At 42.4% G+C, this 20865-nt stretch overlaps 1 protein-coding gene across 3 annotated transcripts in view; it reads left to right on the top strand.

The window, feature by feature from the left end:
• The window catches only part of PRKAR1B (protein kinase cAMP-dependent type I regulatory subunit beta), a 286647-nt gene that overhangs the window by 19035 nt on the left and 246747 nt on the right, over window positions 1–20865 (top strand). For 2 of the 3 annotated variants that reach the window (XM_056535923.1, XM_056535921.1), the window contains exon 2: window positions 6504–6707. In XM_056535923.1, the coding sequence (XP_056391898.1) occupies window positions 6531–6707 (177 nt within the window). In that variant the 5' untranslated portion in view covers window positions 6504–6530. Of the gene's footprint in view, window positions 1–5; window positions 118–6503; window positions 6708–20865 lie in introns of those variants that run through there. The other variant, XM_056535924.1, reaches the window with a different exon arrangement.

Below are 20865 nucleotides of genomic sequence, written 5' to 3'. Positions count from 1 at the left end.
CTCGTACACCGGCCGCCCCCCCGCCCCCTCGGCCCCCCCTCCCGCACAGGCCCGCAGCCCCCCTCCCCAGCTCTGCAGCATCTTCTTCCTTCCGTCTTCCTTGGATACCTAATAACGGTAAGCAGCCCCTTCCTCCTCCCTCCGTTCTGCGGGGCGGCGGGCACATCCCTGTACACACACGAGCACTGTGCGGTAATATCGAGCTGACCGTGCACTGTAAACAACCCCCCCCTGGCTCTGCGGTATAGTCCGTGCTGCACCGGAGAAGCCTCCATTATACACAGGATAGCCGTCCGCGGTACCGGGGGCCTAGCTCACGGGGCACTCATGTAGCAGAGCTGGATTGGTCGCTCTGTCAGGAGGGTCTCGTGCAGTCCTGAGGGAATCACAATGCTGGAGGCCGGGCTCAGCTCTGCTACATCTGTACACACCAGACAGAAGGGTATTGTGTTATGATCCCAGCTGATCCCACCCTGACAGCATAAGCCTGCTGCTATAGTATGGGGAGACTGACCCTCACAACATCTTAGTAGTCATAGCCGTGATATTGCAGCAATGTTTTCCCAACAGGGTGCCTCCAGCTGTTGCAAAACTACAACTCCCAATATGCCTGGACAGCCGAAGGTTGTAGTATTGCAACAGCTGGAGACACACTGTTTGGAAAACACTTCATTACAGTCATAATAGCCATATAGTGTTCACAATAGTGACATTACAGTCATAATAGTGATATAATAGTGTTCATAGAAGTGATGTAATATACACCGTAGGGACATAGTAGTGATATAATAGTGTTCATAGAAGTGATATAATATACACCGTAGGGACATAGTAGTGATGTTATAGTCATAATAGTGATATAATAGTGTTCATAGAAGTGATATAATATACACCGTAGGGACATAGTAGTGATATAATAGTGTTCATAGAAGTGATATAATATACACCGTAGGGACATAGTAGTGATATAATAGTGTTCATAGAAGTGATATAATATACACCGTAGGGACATAGTAGTGATATAATAGTGTTCATAGAAGTGATATAATATACACCGTAGGGACATAGTAGTGATATAATAGTGTTCATAGAAGTGATATAATATACACCGTAGGGACATAGTAGTGATATAATAGTGTTCATAGAAGTGATATAATATACACCGTAGGGACATAGTAGTGATATAATAGTGTTCATAGAAGTGATATAATATACACCGTAGGGACATAGTAGTGATATAATAGTGTTCATAGAAGTGATATAATATACACCGTAGGGACATAGTAGTGATATAATAGTGTTCATAGAAGTGATATAATATACACCGTAGGGACATAATAGTGATATAATAGTGTTCATAGAAGTGATATAATATACACCGTAGGGACATAGTTGTGATATAATAGTGTTCATAGAAGTGATATAATATACACCGTAGGGACATAGTTGTGATATAATAGTGTTCATAGAAGTGATATAATATACACCGTATGGACATAGTAGTGACATTATAGTCATAGTAAAGTAACAATAGAAAGGACAGGACAGCACTCACCATCCAACCGAACTTTATTGCAGACGTGTGATGGTATTACATTAATGCCCAGGTGGAGGCAGGGAGCATAGCCGGCATCAATGTAATACCATCTCACGTCTGCAATAAAGTTCGGTTGGATGGTGAGTGCTGCCCTGTCCTTTCTATTGTTACTTTGTCATGCACCTTATGGACTTTGCACTACAAGACATCCACGACTATTCTGTGGATACTGCTGCCAGATCTAAGTAGACTGTTCACACTGTATGTTTTTCATCTCATACACACAATATATATTTAATAGTAATTTCATAGTAAGTTATGTTTTTGTGAAGAATCTGGGAGCACCTACACAAATATGGGGAAAATCAAACAAACTCTAATAGTAGTATAGTAGTCAAGGTAGTGATGTAGTGATATAGTGGCAACAGTAGTGGTATCATAGTCATAACAGTCACAGTAATAGTAGTGCATAAATTATAGTGATCTAGTCATAATGTAATTATGGTAGGGACCTAATAGATATAGTGTATTTATGATAGTAACCTGGTAGTGATAGTGTATTTATGGGAGTGACCTGGTAGTGATAGTGTATTTATGATAGTAACCTGGTAGTGATAGTGTATTTATGGGAGTGACCTAGTAGTGATAGTGTATTTATGGTAGTGGCCTAGTAGTGATAGTGTATTTATGGTACTGACCTAGTAGTGATAGTGTATTGATGGTAGTGACCTAGTAGTGATAGTGTATTATGATAGTGACCTAGTAGTGATAGTGTATTTATGGGAGTGACCTAGTAGTGATAGCGTATTTATGGGAGTGACCTGGTAGTGATAGTGTATTTATGGTAGTGACCTAGTAGTGATAGTGTATTTGTGGTAGTGACCTAGTTGTGATAGTGTATTTATGGGAGTGACCTGGTAGTGATAGTGTATTTATGGTAGTGACCAAGTAGTGATAGTGTATTTATGGTAGTGACCTCGTAGTGATAGTGTATTATGATAGTGACCTGGTAGTGATAGTGTATTTATTGTAGTGACCTAGTAGTGATAGTGTATTTATGGTAGTGGCCTAGTAGTGATAGTGTATTTATGGGAGTGACCTAGTAGTGATAGTGTATTTATGGTAGTGGCCTAGTAGTGATAGTGTATTATGGTAGTGACCTAGTAGTGATAGTGTATTTATGGTAGTGACCTGGTAGTGATAGTGTATTTATGGGAGTGACCTAGTAGTGATAGTGTATTTGTGGTAGTGACCTAGTTGTGATAGTGTATTTATGGGAGTGACCTGGTAGTGATAGTGTATTTGTGGTAGTGACCTAGTTGTGATAGTGTATTTATGATAGTGACCTGGTAATGATAGTGTATTTATGGTAGTCACCTAGTTGTGATAGTGTATTTGTGGTAGTGACCTAGTTGTGATAGTGTATTGATGGTAGTGACCTAGTAGTGATAGTGTATTTATGGGAGTGACCTGGTAGTGATAGTGTATTTATGGTAGTGACCTGGTAGTGATAGTGTATTTATGGGAGTGACCTAGTAGTGATAGTGTATTTATGGGAGTGACCTAGTTGTGATAGTGTATTGATGGTAGTGACCTAGTTGTGATAGTGTATTTGTGGTAGTGACCTAGTTGTGATAGTGTATTTGTGGTAGTGACCTAGTTGTGATAGTGTATTTATGGTAGTGACCTAGTTGTGATAGTGTATTTATGGTAGTGACCTAGTAGTGATAGTGTATTTATGGGAGTGACCTAGTAGTGATAGTGTATTTATGGGAGTGACCTGGTAGTGATAGTGTATTTATGGGAGTGACCTGGTAGTGATAGTGTATTTATGGGAGTGACCTAGTAGTGATAGTGTATTTATGGTAGTGACCTAGTTGTGATAGTGTATTGATGGTAGTGACCTAGTAGTGATAGTGTATTTATGGGAGTGACCTAGTAGTGATAGTGTATTTGTGGTAGTGACCTAGTTGTGATAGTGTATTGATGGTAGTGACCTAGTAGTGATAGTGTATTTATGGGAGTGACCTAGTAGTGATAGTGTATTTATGGGAGTGACCTAGTAGTGATAGTGTATTTATGGGAGTGACCTGGTAGTGATAGTGTATTCATGGGAGTGACCTGGTAGTGATAGTGTATTTATGGGAGTGACCTGGTAGTGATAGTGTATTCATGGGAGTGACCTGGTAGTGATAGTGTATTCATGGGAGTGACCTGGTAGTGATAGTGTATTTATGGGAGTGACCTAGTAGTGATAGTGTATTTATTGTACTGACCTAGTAGTGATAGTGTATTTATGGTAGTGACCTAGTAGTGATAGTGTATTTATGGGAGTGACCTAGTAGTGATAGTGTATTTATGGGAGTGACCTGGTAGTGATAGTGTATTTATGGGAGTGACCTAGTAGTGATAGTGTATTTATGGGAGTGACCTGGTAGTGATAGTGTATTTATGGGAGTGACCTAGTAGTGATAGCGTATTTATGGGAGTGACCTAGTAGTGATAGTGTATTTATGGGAGTGACCTAGTAGTGATAGTGTATTTATGGGAGTGACCTGGTAGTGATAGTGTATTTGTGGTAGTGACCTAGTAGTGATAGTGTATTTATGGTAGTGACCTAGTAGTGATAGTGTATTTATGGTAGTGACCTAGTAGTGATAGTGTATTTGTGGTAGTGACCTAGTAGTGATAGTGTATTTATGGTAGTGACATAGTAGTGATAGTGTATTTATGGTAGTGACATAGTTGTGATAGTGTATTTATGGTAGTGACATAGTAGTGATAGTGTATTTATGGTAGTGACCTAGTAGTGATAGTGTATTTATGGTAGTGACCTAGTAGTGATAGTGTATTTATGGTAGTGACATAGTAGTGATAGTGTATTTATGGTAGTGACATAGTCGTGATAGTGTATTTATGGTAGTGACATAGTCGTGATAGTGTATTTGAGGTAGTGACCTAGTAATGATAGTGTATTTATGGTAGTGACATAGTTGTGATAGTGTATTTATGGTAGTGACATAGTTGTGATCGTGTATTTATGGTAGTGACATAGTTGTGATAGTGTATTTATGGTAGTGACATAGTTGTGATAGTGTATTTATGGGAGTGACATAGTTGTGATAGTGTATTTATGGGAGTGACATAGTTGTGATAGTGTATTTATGGGAGTGACATAGTTGTGATAGTGTATTTATGGGAGTGACATAGTTGTGATAGTGTATTTATGGTAGTGACCTAGTTGTGATAGTGTATTTATGGTAGTGACATAGTTGTGATAGTGTATTTATGGTAGTGACATAGTTGTGATAGTGTATTTATGGTAGTGACATAGTTGTGATAGTGTATTTATGGTAGTGACATAGTTGTGATAGTGTATTTATGGTAGTGACATAGTTGTGATAGTGTATTTGTGGTAGTGACCTAGTTGTGATAGTGTATTTATGGTAGTGACCTAGTGATGATTTTTTTTTCACAAATGGGGGCACTACAGATAGCTTAGAAATTTCAACACTGCAAGTGATAGGGTCATAGGCATAACAATAGCTTATAACAATTATAACAATCATATATGGTGAAGAGTTGGTGGGGGTCCCAGTGGGTGGACACTGATTTAACAATGATGACATAGCTAAGAATGCTCAATTATCCGTCCATTCACCCTCCTCCTAACATTGGTCATGTAGCTGGGAAAGATTAGGGACCAGGGTTCCTCTGTTTTACAAGTCTCCAAAAACCGCAATAAATGGCGCTGTATGGCATTTCCACAGGTTTCCACAGAAAATGTGGTGGATTTGAGTTTTGGAAAATCCCACAGATCAGAGCATGTGGAAAAAAGCAAAATGTAGAGAAAAGTGCAAAATGTTGGGAAACCTTGGTAAATACTGTGGAAAAATATTTCTTGGGAACCCCCCCCCACAAAGAAAACTCCACTCCACTCTACTTAAATCAGGGCCAATGTGTATTTAATATTGTTTTTTTCTGGCTCCCTCTTCCCCCCAATTCTTCAAGTTACATGATGAAAGAATCACATGACTTGTAATAAAAAAAAAAAAACTGAAAGAAAAACACAGTGGATAACACCAAAGAAAAAATTGCCAATACTTATGTCCACATTTCTGAGAAAAAAAAGCCACAAACAATGAAAAATGAGGGGGCAGGTTTTGTTTTTTGTTTTTTTTCTGACCAAAAAAAAAAAATGCCAAAGAAAAGTGGAGTGTAATCCCAGCCGTAGCATATAAGCAGCAGAGTCCCATTGTATTTAATGGGATTCTGCTGCGCTGTGCACACGGTGGAATTCCCGCACCAGATGTTTCTGGTGCAGATATTCAGATTTCCGTGTCCACAGAAGGATTGAACCTGTCCATATTATGCCGACACCCACAGTCTGCGGAATGTCCGCATGGAGATGTTTTGTGCAGACATTCCAGATGTGTGAACATAGCCTTAGAGTAGAGAACAATTAGGAAGAAAGCCCAAAATGAAGTATGAACATACATTCTGGCCAAATACATCTTATCCCTTATCCAAAGGATAGAGGATAAGATGTCTGATCGCTGGGACCAGGGGGGTGCAGCACCCGAATTCTATGCAGGGCTGCTGCTCCAGTCTCGGAAACCTCTGTGTTCCTGGGACTGGAGACGTGACATCATACCAAGCTCCCTCGTGACGTCACACCACGCCTCCTCCATTCATGTCTATGGGAGGGGACATGGCGTCTTGAGGGGGCATGGTGTGCCGTCACAAGGGGGGCGTGGTATGACGTCACGTCTCCAGTACCGGAAACACAGAGGTTTCCGAGACTGGAGCAGCAGCCCGGCATAGAATGTCCGCAACCAAGTGTTCTTGGATGTCGGATTAAAGGGTTTCACTTAATCCCTGCACCTTTTCCACTTGTAGTCTGCCCCTTTTTACCGCAGATGAAAATGTACAACCTTGGCTAACACAGATCTCACTGTCTTTCTAGGTTTACAGCAGCTCTTTCCGATAATCCATGATGGCTTCTTCGTCCTCATCTAACATAGAAGATGAAAGTTTAAAAGGCTGTGAAATCTACGTGCAAAAGTTCAACATCCAACAAATCTTGAAGGAATGTATTGTAAACCTGTGTATTGCGAAACCCGACCGCCCCATGAAGTTCCTCAGAGAACATTTTGAGAAACTGGAGAAGGTCAGTAGTCAGGCCGGGATGTTTTATATGTTATAATCAGTTTATTTTACATTTTAACTGGTTGATGACACATGACGAAAAGGTCCATCCCCAGGGACTCGCTGTTCCACTGCCAGGACAAGGAAACTTTCCCTTCTGATCACGCATGTACAGTAAGGCCAGGTTTACACTTCGGAATTTCCGAATGGAAATCAGATTCCGCTACACAGTGCACACTGCAGAGTTTTTGAGGCAGACTTTCCGCCCAGAAAATGCTCTTGAAAAATTCTGTCTGAACTTGGATTTCCGCTGGACAGACATTGCCGTCTATGGGGATGGCAATGTGCTAGCGGCCACTGATTCAGTTGTCGCTGGCCGCACTCAGAATTTCCGGTCGGATTTTGTCCGTCTGGAGATTACCAAGTGTGAACTCGGCCTAAGCCTTGGTTCACACTATAGAATTTTCTTTCAGAATTTCCTCACTGAAAATAGTCCTCATCAGGGCCTTCCATTGACATCAGTGAGGCTTTGATTCCACATGGATTCCATGCCGAAGTTACACATTCATCTGCTTTGGTCTGCCTTAAATTACTTGTTTGCCATGGTTTTTGCAGAAGTAAAGAAAATTCAGTGAGGAAATTCTGTAGTGTGAACCTAGCCTTAGTATACTCATGGAATCATGAGTGCAGCAATAACTAAGGGCTCGTTTACACTACAGAATCGCTGCCTGGAAATATTCCTGAAGGAGACTTTGTCTGCAGAGGGCATCGTCAGAACAAGCTGGTACTAGGACTTCTCAGGAATGCACTGATAGACGGTTGTGCACTTCAGAGCGGAATGCACTGAAAGAATGAACATGTTCATTCTTTCTGCAGAGTCTGGTGTCCAGAATTTTTGCCGCAGAACCTCCCCTGCTGAAATTCAATATTGTGCACAGTACAGCAGAATCCAATTAGGAACAATGAGAAGCTGCTGCACCATATTTTCCAAGCAGAATTTCCCACTGGAAAATACGTAGTGTTGCAGATCAGTAAAAAACATAAATAAATATATAGATACAATTGGTAAAATGCCTACAGGTGTGGACATTTAATAAATAAACATAAATGTTATTTAATGTAAGTCCCACATTATTTTATATGATCAGAATGGTATCAACTTGCTGAAAAAATTTAAAGGCTCTTTTAAGGGTGTATACCATGAAAACTGCCCTTTTTACAGCATTTTTGCCTAAATAAAAAGTCATCAAGAGCTTAAAGGGGTATTCCATCCTCTCACACTTTTATCACCTAACCACAAAATATGGAATAGGTGCCTGATCATGGCAGGGTCTGACTGCTGGGACCCCTCATTATATCCAGAAGTGGGACCCATGTCTACTGTTGGAATGGTGTGGAGATTGTGCGTGAGCGAGGCTGCTCTTTTTATTGTCTATGGAAGCACCGAATATAGCTGGGAACAATCCTTAGTACAATCCCTCCCTAATAAATGGAATGGCCTTGTGCATGTGTGACCCACTCTAATTCAGCAGGTGAAAAACATTTCAAAACATTACGCATCTTTTTATATTCACATTAGGGGTAGGGTCACACGTGCTGTATATTGCTGCGTATTTGCTGCTTCGTATTTTCCTACCCATTAAAGGAGTAGTGCAGTGAAAAATAACTTATTCCCTATCCAAAGCGCTGGGACTTCCTCCCCCTGCGTGATCTCTTGAACGGGGCCCCGGCAGTCTGCCGGAAGCCCCCGCAGGAAGCCGCGGCCGACACCCCCCCTCCATGTATCTCTATGGGATACATGGAGGGGGCGTGTCATGCGGCTCCGTGCGGGGGTTGGCATGCCCCCTTCCAGAAGACTGCCAGGGCCCTGTTCAGGAGATTGCAATCTATAACTTTATCCCCCATCCTTCAAGGGGTATACCAGGAAAAAACTTTTTTTATATATATCAACTGGCTCCAGAAAGTTAAACAGATTTGTAAATGACTTCTATTAAAAAATCTTAATCCTTCCAATAATGATCAGCTGCTGAAGTTGAGTTTTTATTTTCTGTCTGGCAACAGTGCTCCCTGCTGACATCTCTGCTTATCTCGGGAACTGCACAGAGTAGAAGAGGTTTGCTATGGGGATTTGCTTCTACTCTGGACAGTTCCCGAGACAGGTGTAATCAGAGAGCACTTAGACAGAAAAGAACAACTCAGCTTCAGCAGCTCATATGTACTGAAAGGATTAAGATTTTTTAATAAAAGTAATTTACAAATCTGTTTAACTTTCTGGAAACAGTTGATATTCCTGGAATAGTATTTTTCACCACAGAACTCCTTTAAAGTCAATGGGTAGCAAAATCAGCTGCAGAAAATATGCGGCAAAATACGGCACGTGTGATTCTTCTCAAAGAGTCTATACACACGCATTTGAAGATGCAGATTTTATGCTGCAGAATTCAATGTAAACTAAATGACTGAACACAACTTCAAATCCAGAGCATAAAATAGATACTAAGGGTACGTTCAGACGAGCGGATTTTCTGCGTGTATTTCGCTGCACATCCGCCGCTGAAGGACCTCTATATGCTGCCTTTACATGTGCCTGCTCAGAGCGGCAATATGCTGCTACGAGCAGACACACTGCGAATTGCGAGTCACCGCGCGCATGCGCAGTATACTCGCACATGGGGCAGTTCTCGGCCTAGCTCATTGAGCAGGGGGAGCGGCCGCGATCTGTTCGAGCACATCGCTTCAGTGTGTCTGCACGTAGCGACGTATTGCCGCTCCAAGCAGGCACATGTAAAGGCACCATACAGAGGCCCTTCAGCAGCGGATCTGCAGCGTAAAATCCGCTGTAAATCCGCTCGTCTGAACGTACCCTAAAGGTGTCAGTTGTCACTTATTTACAGGACAGGTGATAAATATGTGTTTGCTGGGGGTCCGACTGCTGTGGTCCTTGAGTGCTCCTTATGAATGTAGTGCGCATGCATGGCCACCATTCCATTCACTGCTATGGAACTGACAGAGATCACACACTCTCTCTACTAGCTCCGTAACAGTGAATGGAGCCGTGGCCATGACAGTGCCCTACCACTCCATTCATAAGGGGCACAAAATCTGTATATGATAATAACGCACCCGCACCACAGGCCAATTTTAGGGTTAAAAAAACCCATAACATCTCATCCACATGCCTGGTACTGTTTTTTTCCCAGAGATAAAATCTGCAACAAAGCTGCCGCTACTGTCTCAGGCAGTGTTTCCCGACCAGGGTGCCTCCAGCGGTTGCAAAACTACAACTCTCAGCATGCCCGGACAGCCAAAGGCTGTCCGGGCATGCTGGGAGTTGTAGTTTTGCAACCGCTGGAGGCACCCAGGTCAGGAAACCCTGCTCTAAGTAGAGTTATACATATACTGTACAGTAGTTGACAAAGCACATGACACCATCTGCAGGTCACTAGTGTGTACTGCACCCACTTAATGTAGACGAAGCCTCTGAATTCAATTTTTATAGCAATTTTGGCTGTGCAGATTTCTGTAGAAATCGTTGGGTGATTCTGATCATCAAGTAGTATTGGCCTCAATATTCTCCATGTAGTTTGCACATTTTGCTGGCATGTTTATTGTTTTTCTGGGAAATCGTCCGAAGCCTCTCTGCCTGTAGTAGAGAAACCTGATTGTTCAGGGATCGGCATTTGTTGGCTCTATAAATAATTGTCACAGATAAAGAGCAGTAAGCGCATACTTCCCTATTTGCGTTCTTCCTCTATTTATTGGTTTGAACAATAACTTGAGTATTCCGATATTGTACCCTCTGGAATGTCAGTCGGAAAGATGAAGTAAGCAGGGATTCCTTAAAGGTACAGGACAAACCTTATGTGAGTCTATGCTATTGGGAAGGTACATAAAAGGGAACCTGTCATCGCTTTCATGCTGCCTGAACCACGATTCTTATGGGGGGGGGGGGGGTCCCCTGGGGCTCCTCCCTGCTCAGCCTTGATATATAGATCTCTCCCTGTTTGGGTAAAGGAAGAGATCTATCAATTAAAGGGGTACTCCGGTGGAAACCAATTTTTTTTTTCTTTAATCAACTGGTGCCAAAAAGTTAAACAGATTTGTAAATTAGCAAAGACAGAAAGTTCAATGTCCGGCACTGCTGCTGCTAACCACTAGGACTAGGGTATAGGGATGTATTGGAGTGTTCCCCGAAGTAACGGTGGTGCTCTGACTTGCAAGACGTGTCACATATAAAGTATGAATAGAAGATGAAAAAAGTCGGCAAACTCACCAGAACTTCTTTTTCAGGGTTGCTTCTTTATTATATACTCACATATAAAACATGGTGCAGGGGGGAGAGGGAGGATCACAGTGGGGGGTATTCACTGTCAGACTGACAGGGAATACCCCCCACTATGATCCTCCCTCTCCCCCCTGCACCATGTTTTAGATTTGTAAATTAATTCTATTTAAAAATATTAATCCTTCCAGTACTTATCAGCTGCTGTATGGGAAGTTGTATTTCTTTCTGGAGTTATTTCAGTCTGACCACAGTGCTCTCTGCTGACACCTCTGTCCATGTCAGGAACTGTCCAGAGTACAAGAAAATCCCCATAGCAAACCTATCCTGCTCTGGACAGTTCCTGACTTGGACAGAGGTGTCAGCAGAGAGCACTGTAGTCAGACTGAAAAGAAATTCAAAAAGAAAAGAACTTCCTCTGTAGCATACAGCAGCTGATAAGTACTGGAAGGGTTAAGATTTTTAAATAGAAGTAATTTACAAATCTGTTTAATTTTCTGGCACCAGTTGATTTAAAAAAAATATATTTTCCCCCAGAGTACCCTTTTAAGGTCAGTGGGGTGTGGAGAAGCCACAGGGACGGCCCCAATGAATCGCAGTTCAGGCAGCATGAAAGTGATGAGACATTCACTTAAAAATGTAGTTGTTTGGGGGAAGATTAATCATTGCCTGCCTGACATTTATTTTGGCTGTAATTTGGTGCAAATTTTTTGCACAGTTAGTTTTTGCACAAAAGTGACAGTGAAACACAGTGCTTTATTCTTAATCGAACAGTGGAGGAGATTTATTGACTGCGTCTTTTTTTAAAAAGGTGCAAAATAATGCGCAAACGTTTAAAAAAAAAAAAGAAAAAAAGAAAAGGCAGAAAAGGGCAAATTCATACTATTTCTGCCTTTCCTTAGAAATGTTACATCCTACAGTTCTGAGGCGATTCTTTTATTTGTGCTAAATTTATCAAGGTCTGTGCACCGTTTTGATAAATTTGGTGCACGTAAGTCAAAAACACAGCAAACAAAATAAGGCTGGGAACCAGTTGCACACAGATGCATATTGATAAATCTCTCCCTTGGTCCATCCATTAGTGACCTAGGTATGGTAGGAGGGTCAGATCAAAAAGGGGACAGGGTTATATATACAGTTGTAGCCCCCATACTGCCCCTATGAATAGTTGTATGCCCCTATACTGCTCCGATATTTAGTTGTAGGCCCCTATACTGCCACTATAAATAGTTGTAGGCCCCTACATTGCCCCCATAAATAGTTGTAGGCCCCTACATTGCCCCTATAAATAGTTGTAGGCCCCTACATTGCCCCTATAAATAGTTGTAGCCCCCTACATTACCCCCATAAATAGTTGTAGGCCCCTATATTTCCCCAATATATCGTTTTTGCACCCTATATATAGTGATAGGCCCCTAAACTGCCACCATATATATAGTTGTAGGCCGCTATATATAGTTGTAAGCCCCCATACTGCCCTATATATTGTTGAAGGCCCCTGTACTGCCCCCATATATATTTATAGGCCCCCATATAGTTTTGTATCCCCTCTTCTATGCTCCCATATATATATAGCAGTAGGTATGCAACCCCCACAGACATACTGCCCCAGTGGCCCAGCCATTCTGCTCTGCTGCTTTGGTGCTCCACTGCTTCTCCGGCCTGGGTTCAAGACCCATTGCTATAGGTATACCATAGCAGCAGGTCCCTGGACCGAAGGAGCAGTGAAGCATTGAAGCTGAGGGAGGCGGTAGTTTAGTTACGGTCCCGGTGCCTAAGTCCACGTGAGTGTCCAGGCTCTTGCTTTCCTGTTGCCCCATGACGTCCTCCTGCTCCTCGGGGTGTGGCGTTAGGGGTGTTACTCATCACAAGTACCGGCAGCCATTTCTTTTTAGAGAATAAAAAGAGGCCAAGTCTTAAAATTAAAAATGGACTGGCCTGTTCAAAACGGGACGTATGGTCAGCCTAACTGTTCATAAATGTTAGGAGTCGGGACCTGACAACAGTCTGTCACCTGTAGTAACACTTTCCACCATTACCAGCGACGCATATTCTCCTTAGTTTCTAATGCAACAGCGCCCCCATCCCTAATGTAAAATGTAATGAACAGAGTAAAAGTACCTGAAATGGAATAATATAATACATTTCGCCATTTAGTAAGAAAATTACTTGTTTTTATCATCAAAATCTTTAATCAAAAATATTAAATGGACACTGTCTGATACAAAAACTTTTGATATGTTGTAAAACATGCAAAACCAATAGGTTTTGCAATTGCTTTCATTAGAAAATTTTCAGTATTTCATACTTAAAAAGTCAGTCAAACAACTGCCCCCCTGCCTGCTCGGACATATACTAGTCCTGCTGTGTCCATGCGTCATCACCTATGTCATGGACACACTTCCTTGATTGACAGCTGTGAGCGCAGGGCTCACAGCTAGAGGAACAATCCTCCCACTGTCAGCTTGTGTCCCGCTACTGTCAGTGAGGACAAGCTGGGAGTTGTAGTTTTGTTAATGCTAGGGGAGATGTGAGCAGACATAATACTGAGGGAGGGGGCGGAGACCTGCACAGTGAGGCCACGCCCCCTCCCTTTGAGAGGAATTCAGACTAGTGAGCTAAATTAAAAGTCTAATTAAAAAAATAAATAAAAGTGCTAGACACATAAAAATTAGATGTACACGGTCAGGATTAGGTACTGAGGGATATATAAAAAATATATATTTTTTGTTGGATCTGACTGGTACGCTTTAAGTTTCGATGAGATGCGGTAATTGCTGGCACTTTACATGACACAAAAACAAAAAACTGTGATTCTTCCCAGGATTTTTATCTTGTACCGTGTTCTATTTCTACATCAGATTAATTAAAATAAAATTGAATCTAAATGCAGAACATGATTTGGTATAGAATTCCGCCCACAGTATATACTTGGATGGGAATGGGATCTGCTGAGTGAACTGGGGACTCCTGGGCACCGAACCAACATGGGTAGGACTTGTGATGAAGGGAGGGCGGGTGACTCAGTGAATAGGGTGTTTGTCACAACCATCCAATTTTATCCCGGATTCAAATATAACTCATGTTATTGCAGCAGGACAGTCTGTCTTGGTTGTGGGTAAGATGTCTTTTGCAAATGTCAGTAGACTCAGGGCTGGAATCCCAGTATTCCTTAGAGACACAGCAGATCACAATTACTTTTACAATGTTATAAACGATCCCTCACTTGTCTCATGAATTTACGTTACGTCATAAATTAAAATGACAAGCTCATGTGAATGAATAAAAATTCATAAAGGGTTTTTTCACAAAGTAATAATAATTCCTTTATTCATATAACACCAGCATATTCTGCAGCGCTGTACGCAGCTCATCACGTGTGGTCAGATCTGAGCTGATTAGACACTTATCACTTATCATGTGGATTAGTGAGGAATTTTGTTAGTAGGAAACACCCTTGAAACAATCATAGCACCTCCTCAATGTCTGACACATGTGACTCTCACATATCAGGATAGCGGGGTCCGCTCAACTTTTTGTGCGACTCTAATATGTTTTAAAGGGGTACTCCGTCCCTAGACATCTTATCCCCTATCCAAAGGATCGGGGATAAGATGTCTGATCGCGAGGGTCCTACCGCTGGGACCCCCGCGATCTCTGTGCAGTACTAAACATTCTTTTAGAACTCTTGAAGTGGGCAGCAGGGGTCGTGAAGTCACCTTGTGATGTCACACCACGCCCCCTCAATGCAAGTCTATGGGAGGGGGCGTGGTGCCTGCCACGCCCCCTCCCATAGGCTTGCATGGAGGGGTGTGACTTGATGTCACGAGGGGCGTGGCAGTGACGTCACGACCCCTGCCGCCTGCTCCAAGTGTTCAGAACAAAATGTTCCGAATGCTGGGGCAGAGGAGTACCCCTTTAACATCTCCCTGTCCATTGACTTCTGTGGGCAATGTGCACCTCACAGACATCTATTAGAGACTAAGGGAAGGCTCACACTACGGAATTTCCGCCTGCAATTTCAAAGCGGAATTGCAGGCGGAAATTCCGTAGTGTGAACCTTCCCTTAGTCTCTAATAAATGTCTGTGCGGTGCACATTGCCCACAGAAGTCAATGGACAGGGAGATGTTAAAGGAAAATTTGGCTTACTAAAATGTATAGTGTAGTGAATGGTTTTCGGAACGGAATTTGTGAACGGAAAATCCGCTTTAAAATTTCCGCCTAAAGAATGGCGTTGCTCATTCTTCAGGCGGAAATACTCGAGGAACACATTGCAGTCTATTGGAGACTGCAGAGTCCGCGTGGTCCTAGCGTCGACTGATTCAGTCGGCGCTGGCCGCATTCGGAATCTCCGGGCGGAAATTTTCTGCACGGAGATTCCGCAGTGTGAACCTAGCCTAAGAGGGACATTTATTAATGTTGCCTGTACAATGCCGTTTTTCCTGAGATAATTTGTTGAGCCTATTTTGGCTGTCCTGTGTCAAATTTACTATAAACTTTTTTTTTTTTTAAATCAACCGTTGCCAGAAAGTTAAATAGATTTGTAGATTACTTCTATTAAAAAACCTTAATCCTTCCAGTACTTTTTAGGGGCTATATACTACAGAAGAAATGCTTTTCTTTTTGGATTTCTTCAATGTCACGACCACAGTGCTCTCTGCTGACCTTTGCTGTCCATTTTTGGAACTGTCCAGAGCAGGAGAAAATCCCCATAGCAAACATATGCTGCTCTGGACAGTTCCTAAAATGGACAGCAGAGGTCAGGAGAGAGCACTGTGGTCGTGACATCAGAAAAATCCAAAAAGAAAAGCATTTCCTCTGTAGTATACAGCCCATAAAATGTATTGGAAGGATTAAGATTTTTTAAAAGTAATTTGCAAATCTGTTTAACTTTCTGGCACCAGTTTATTAAAAAAAAAAAAAGTTTTCCACGAGAGTACCCCTTTAACCCCTTAACGACGAGCGCCATAAATGTACGTCCTGGTGAGGTGGTACTTGACGCACCAGGATGTACATTTACTAAGCATAACCGCGAGCATCGGAGCGATGACCGGATCATGCGCGGCAGGTCCCGGCTGATGTCCGCCATTAACCCCTCAGATGCCGTGATCAATACAGATCACTAAAGTGGATGATCGGATCGCCCGCAGCGATCCGATCATCCAGCACGGAAGATGGAGGTCCCCTCACCTGGTTTCGCTGCCTTCCGGGAGTCTTCTGCTCTGATCTGCCTTCCCAGCGTCTTCTGCTCTGATCTGCATTCCCGCAGACCAGAGCAGAAGATGACCGATAACCCTGATCAGTGCTGTGTCCCATACATAGCACTGAACAGGATTAGCAATCGAGTGATTGCTATAAATAGTCCCCTATGGGGACTATTAAAGTGTAAAAATAAAAGTAAAAAAATTTTGAAAAACCCCCTCCCCCAATAAAAACGTAAATTGTCCCATTTTCCCTATTTCACCCCCAAAAAGTGTTAAATAAATATTTTATATACATATTTGGTATCGCCGCATGCGTAAATATCTGAACTATTAAAATAAAATGTTAATGGTACCGTACAATGAACGGCGTGAACGTAAAAATAAAAAAAAATCCAAAATAGATGCTTTTTATAACATTTTATTCCCCAAAAAAATTATAAAAAATGGATTAAAAGTTCTATATAAGCAAATATGGTATCAATAAAAAGTGCAGATCACGGCGCAAAAAGTGAGCCCTCATACCGCTGCTTATACGGAAAAATGAAAAAGTTATAGTTCTTCAAAAAAAGGGGATTTTAAACGTACTAATTTGGTTAAAAAGGTTTCTTTTAGCGCAACAGTAATAGAAAAGTATGTTATCATGAGTATCATTTTAATCGTATTGACCCAAAGAATAAAGAACACACGTCATTTTTACCGTAAATTGTACAGCGTGAAAACAAAACCTTCCAAAATTAGCAAAATTGCGGTTTTCTTTTTAATTTCATCACACAAATAGTATTTTTTTGGTTGCACCATACAGTTAATGGTAAAGTGAGTGATGGCATTACAACGGACAACTAGTCGCGCAAAAAACAAGCCCTCATACTAGTCTGTGGATGATAATATAAAAGAGTTATGATTTTTTGAAGGCGAGGAGGAAAAAACAAAAACGTAAAAATTAAATTGTCTGCGTCCTTAAGGCCCAAATGGGCTGCGTCCTTACGGGGTTAGAGGGGTACTCCACTGGAAAACATTTTCTTTTAAATCAACTGGTGCCAGAAAGTTAAACAGATTTGTAAATTACTTCTATTAAAAAATCCCAATCCTTTCAGTACTTATCAGCTGCTGTATGCTCCACAGGAAGTTCTTTTCTTTTTGAATTTCCTTTATGCCTGACCACAAGTTCTCTCTGCTGACACCTCTGTCCATGTCAGGAACTGTCCAGAGCAGGAGCAATTCCCATAGCATACCTCTTTTGCTCTGGACAGTTCCTGATGTGGACACAGAGGTGTCAGCAGAGAGCACCTGTGGTCAGGCAGAAAGGTAATTAAAAAGAAAATAACTTCCTATGTATTATACAGCAGCTGATAAGTACTGGAAGGATTGGGATTTTTTAATAGACGTAATTTGCACATCTGTTTAACTTTCTGGCACCAGTTTATTTAACCCCTTCATGACCCAGGGTTTTTCCATTTTTGCACTTTCGTTTTTTCCTCCTTACCTTTAAAAAACCATAACTCTTTCAATTTTGCACCTAAAAATCCATATTATGGCTTATTTTTTGCACCACCATTTCTACTTTGGGAGAGGGAGAGGAACGCCGCAAGCGCTCCGGGGAGGAGCAGGGACCCGGAGCGCTCGGCGTAACAGTACCCCCCCCTTGGGTCTCCCCCTCTTTTTGGGACCTGAAAATTCTTTAATCGAGAAGACATCTGAGGACCCGGAGACAGAAGTAGCTTCCTCTAAGCACTTGACTTCAAAGGGTCCAAGATAACGTGGTTCCAGATTAAAACTGGGGACACGGAAGCGGATATACTTGGCGGAGAGCCACACAAAGACAGGAGGAGTTCTTCTTTTCTTGTCGGCATGCTTCTTCATCCGGGATGAGGCTTGTATGAGGGATCTTTGAGTCTTTTTCCAGACAGAGGCGAAGCCCCGGGAAACCTCATCAACAGCGGGCAAACCAGAAGGCGTGGGAGTGGGGAGGCAGGGAAGAGGGTGAAGCTTGGCACGGGGTAGAGTGTTAACAGGACGGGGGCTATGAGGAGGAGACACAGCATAGTCCTGATAGGCCTTGGGGAGACCAGGTAAAGGAGGAGACACTGAGGTTTGACTGACAGGACTGGGAGCAGACGTGAGGCATTTTCTGCGGCGAGTCCTCTCTTCAGGGGTCAGGCGAGACCGATCCACTTGCATAGCCTCCTCGGCGGGAGGCACAGGGGTAGATTGCAAAGGATACTGTGAGAGAGGTGCTTCGAGCAGTGTGGCCCATGACAGGGCCTTCCCAGACAGGAGACCACGGCAGAGTCTAGAGTCCCCATCAAATTTGTCCGGCAGGGACAAGCGGGGGTTAGGAGCGGCCGCTCGCTGCGGAGGAGGTGCAGGAGCCGGCGGAGGAGATGGTTGTTGCTGTTGCATCTGCTGTATCATGGTGGTCAAAAGCGACAGCTGGTGATCTTGTTGGGCGATCAGTAGGGATTGCTGGGCGAACCACGTGGAAGAGTCAAGCAGACTTGACAGCGGCACCTCAGCGGGCTGTGACTGTGACTGAAGTTGCTGTGTCACGGTGGTCCAGAGCGACAGCTTGTGATCATGTTGGGCGAGCAATAAGGATTGCTGGGCGAACCACGTGGAAGAGTCAGGGAGACTAAACAGTGGCACCTCAGCGGAATCCATGGCCGGATCAACTGTCACGATTCGGCTGGCTGGAGGTGGATCCTCTGTGTCAGAGAGGGATTGGCGTGGACCGTGTCGGTGGACCGGTTCTAAGTTGCTACCGGTTTTCACCAGAGCCCGCCGCAAAGCGGGATGGTCTTGCAGCGGCGGTAGCAACCAAGTCGTATCCACCGGCAATGGCTCAACCTCTCTGACTGCTGAGATAAGCGGGGTACAAGGGATAAGGCAAGAGCAAGGTCAGACGTAGCAGAAGGTCAGGGCAGGCAACATGGATCGTAGTCAGGGGCAACGGCAGGAGGTCTGGAACACAGGCTAGGAACACACAAGGAATAGCTTTCACAAGGCACAATGGCAACAAGATCCGGCCAGGAAGTGCAGGGGAAGTGAGGTAATATAGCCAGGGAGCAGGTGGAAACTAATTAGGCTGATTGGGCCAGGCACCAATTATTGGTGCACTGGCCCTATAAATCTCAGAGAGCTGGCGCGAGCGCGCCCTAGAGAGCAGAGCCGCGCGCGCCAGAACATGACAGCCCAATCCTTTCAGTACTTATCAGCTGCTGTATGCTCCACAGGAAGTTCTTTTCTTTTTGAATTTCCTTTATGCCTGACCACAAGTTCTCTCTGCTGACACTCTTTTTATTAGAAAAATACAAAACTTATCAAATACAAAACACAAAGCAAGCTTAACCAGCTATAACATAAATAAGAAATACTCTAGAACCAAAAACAAAACCTCATAAACAAAACCCTGCCTAACCGGCCAGCCCAGCTTTACTGAGATACTAAAATACTAAGATATTAAAGTATGCCCAAAATATCTAATCAAACACTTGGCTTGTCAAAATATAAACATAAAAGTTATCATTATCCGACTATAACTCAAAACCATCCATACTTGGGAACACGCAACAAGAAAACTAAACAGAAACGTAGCAAGCACACCTCAAAAAAAAAAAAAAAAAAAATTTTTTACTTTTATTTTTTATATTTTTTCTTTTTTTACATTTTTTATATTTTTTTAATCTTTATACATATACATATATATACACATACATACACACACACACATATATATATATATATATATACATATACATATACATACATACAAACAAAATCTATAATAGTAATAATAATAATAATCATCAAAATAATCATATCACACATACATTCACTTACAAAACGTCCAAATTAACTGGATCCTCTATCCGGGACTAATGAAAATACCAAAGAAAACATAAAACAGACCAAATAACTGAAATAAACTAAATAAACCACATATCAACACAGCAACTGGTCCGGCTACCATAACGCTGAAACAATATGAAACAATATAGATATAACACAATATAGGTACAAAATTACTAAATATACTATATAATAATAATAATAATAAATAAAATATAATATAAACAAAATATATGCACTACAGAAAACCCCTACAAAATCAATAGAAAACCCTAGGAAAAACCCTACACTAAAACTGTACCCTCACCCACACCACCCCTCCTGTACATGGGTCAGAGTCCATACCGTTCTTACAGTTCACAAAGTCCAGTCCTTAACTGACCCATGTCAGGTCCCCCAAAGATGAACACCACCACCCACAAATACACCCTCCCCACCTAGCACTCCTCCCAACCAACTTATACACAAACTTATACACACTGAACCACAACCCACTTTAGGCCCAAGTTTGGTCGCCTGTAAGCCCTTCATACCATATCAGCTTAAAAACAAAACAAAAAACTAGCGTGCACATGCATCAGCCCACCACCAGGGAGAAGGATGGCAGACTTGATACATTCAAAACAATTTTACACTCTTTCCCTAACTCCCCCTACAATTCTCCCTAATCCTATCCCTTCATTCAAACTAACCCTGTTCTCATCCTATCTCTGTCCCTCTGACACTGTCCCTAACCAAAATAAAGGTACTCTACCTAAAAGGTCTAGTACCTAGGGCACATCAAAGGAAAACCCTCTCCATAGGAGAGAAGCCCTACTGGTACCAAGACTGCCATGCTCCAAAGACC

This window comes from Hyla sarda, chromosome 8, assembly GCF_029499605.1.
Source record: "Hyla sarda isolate aHylSar1 chromosome 8, aHylSar1.hap1, whole genome shotgun sequence".
Lineage (NCBI taxonomy): Eukaryota > Metazoa > Chordata > Amphibia > Anura > Hylidae > Hyla > Hyla sarda.
Note: the sequence above shows the minus strand (reverse complement) of the source record. Positions and strands in the feature narration are given on the sequence as shown.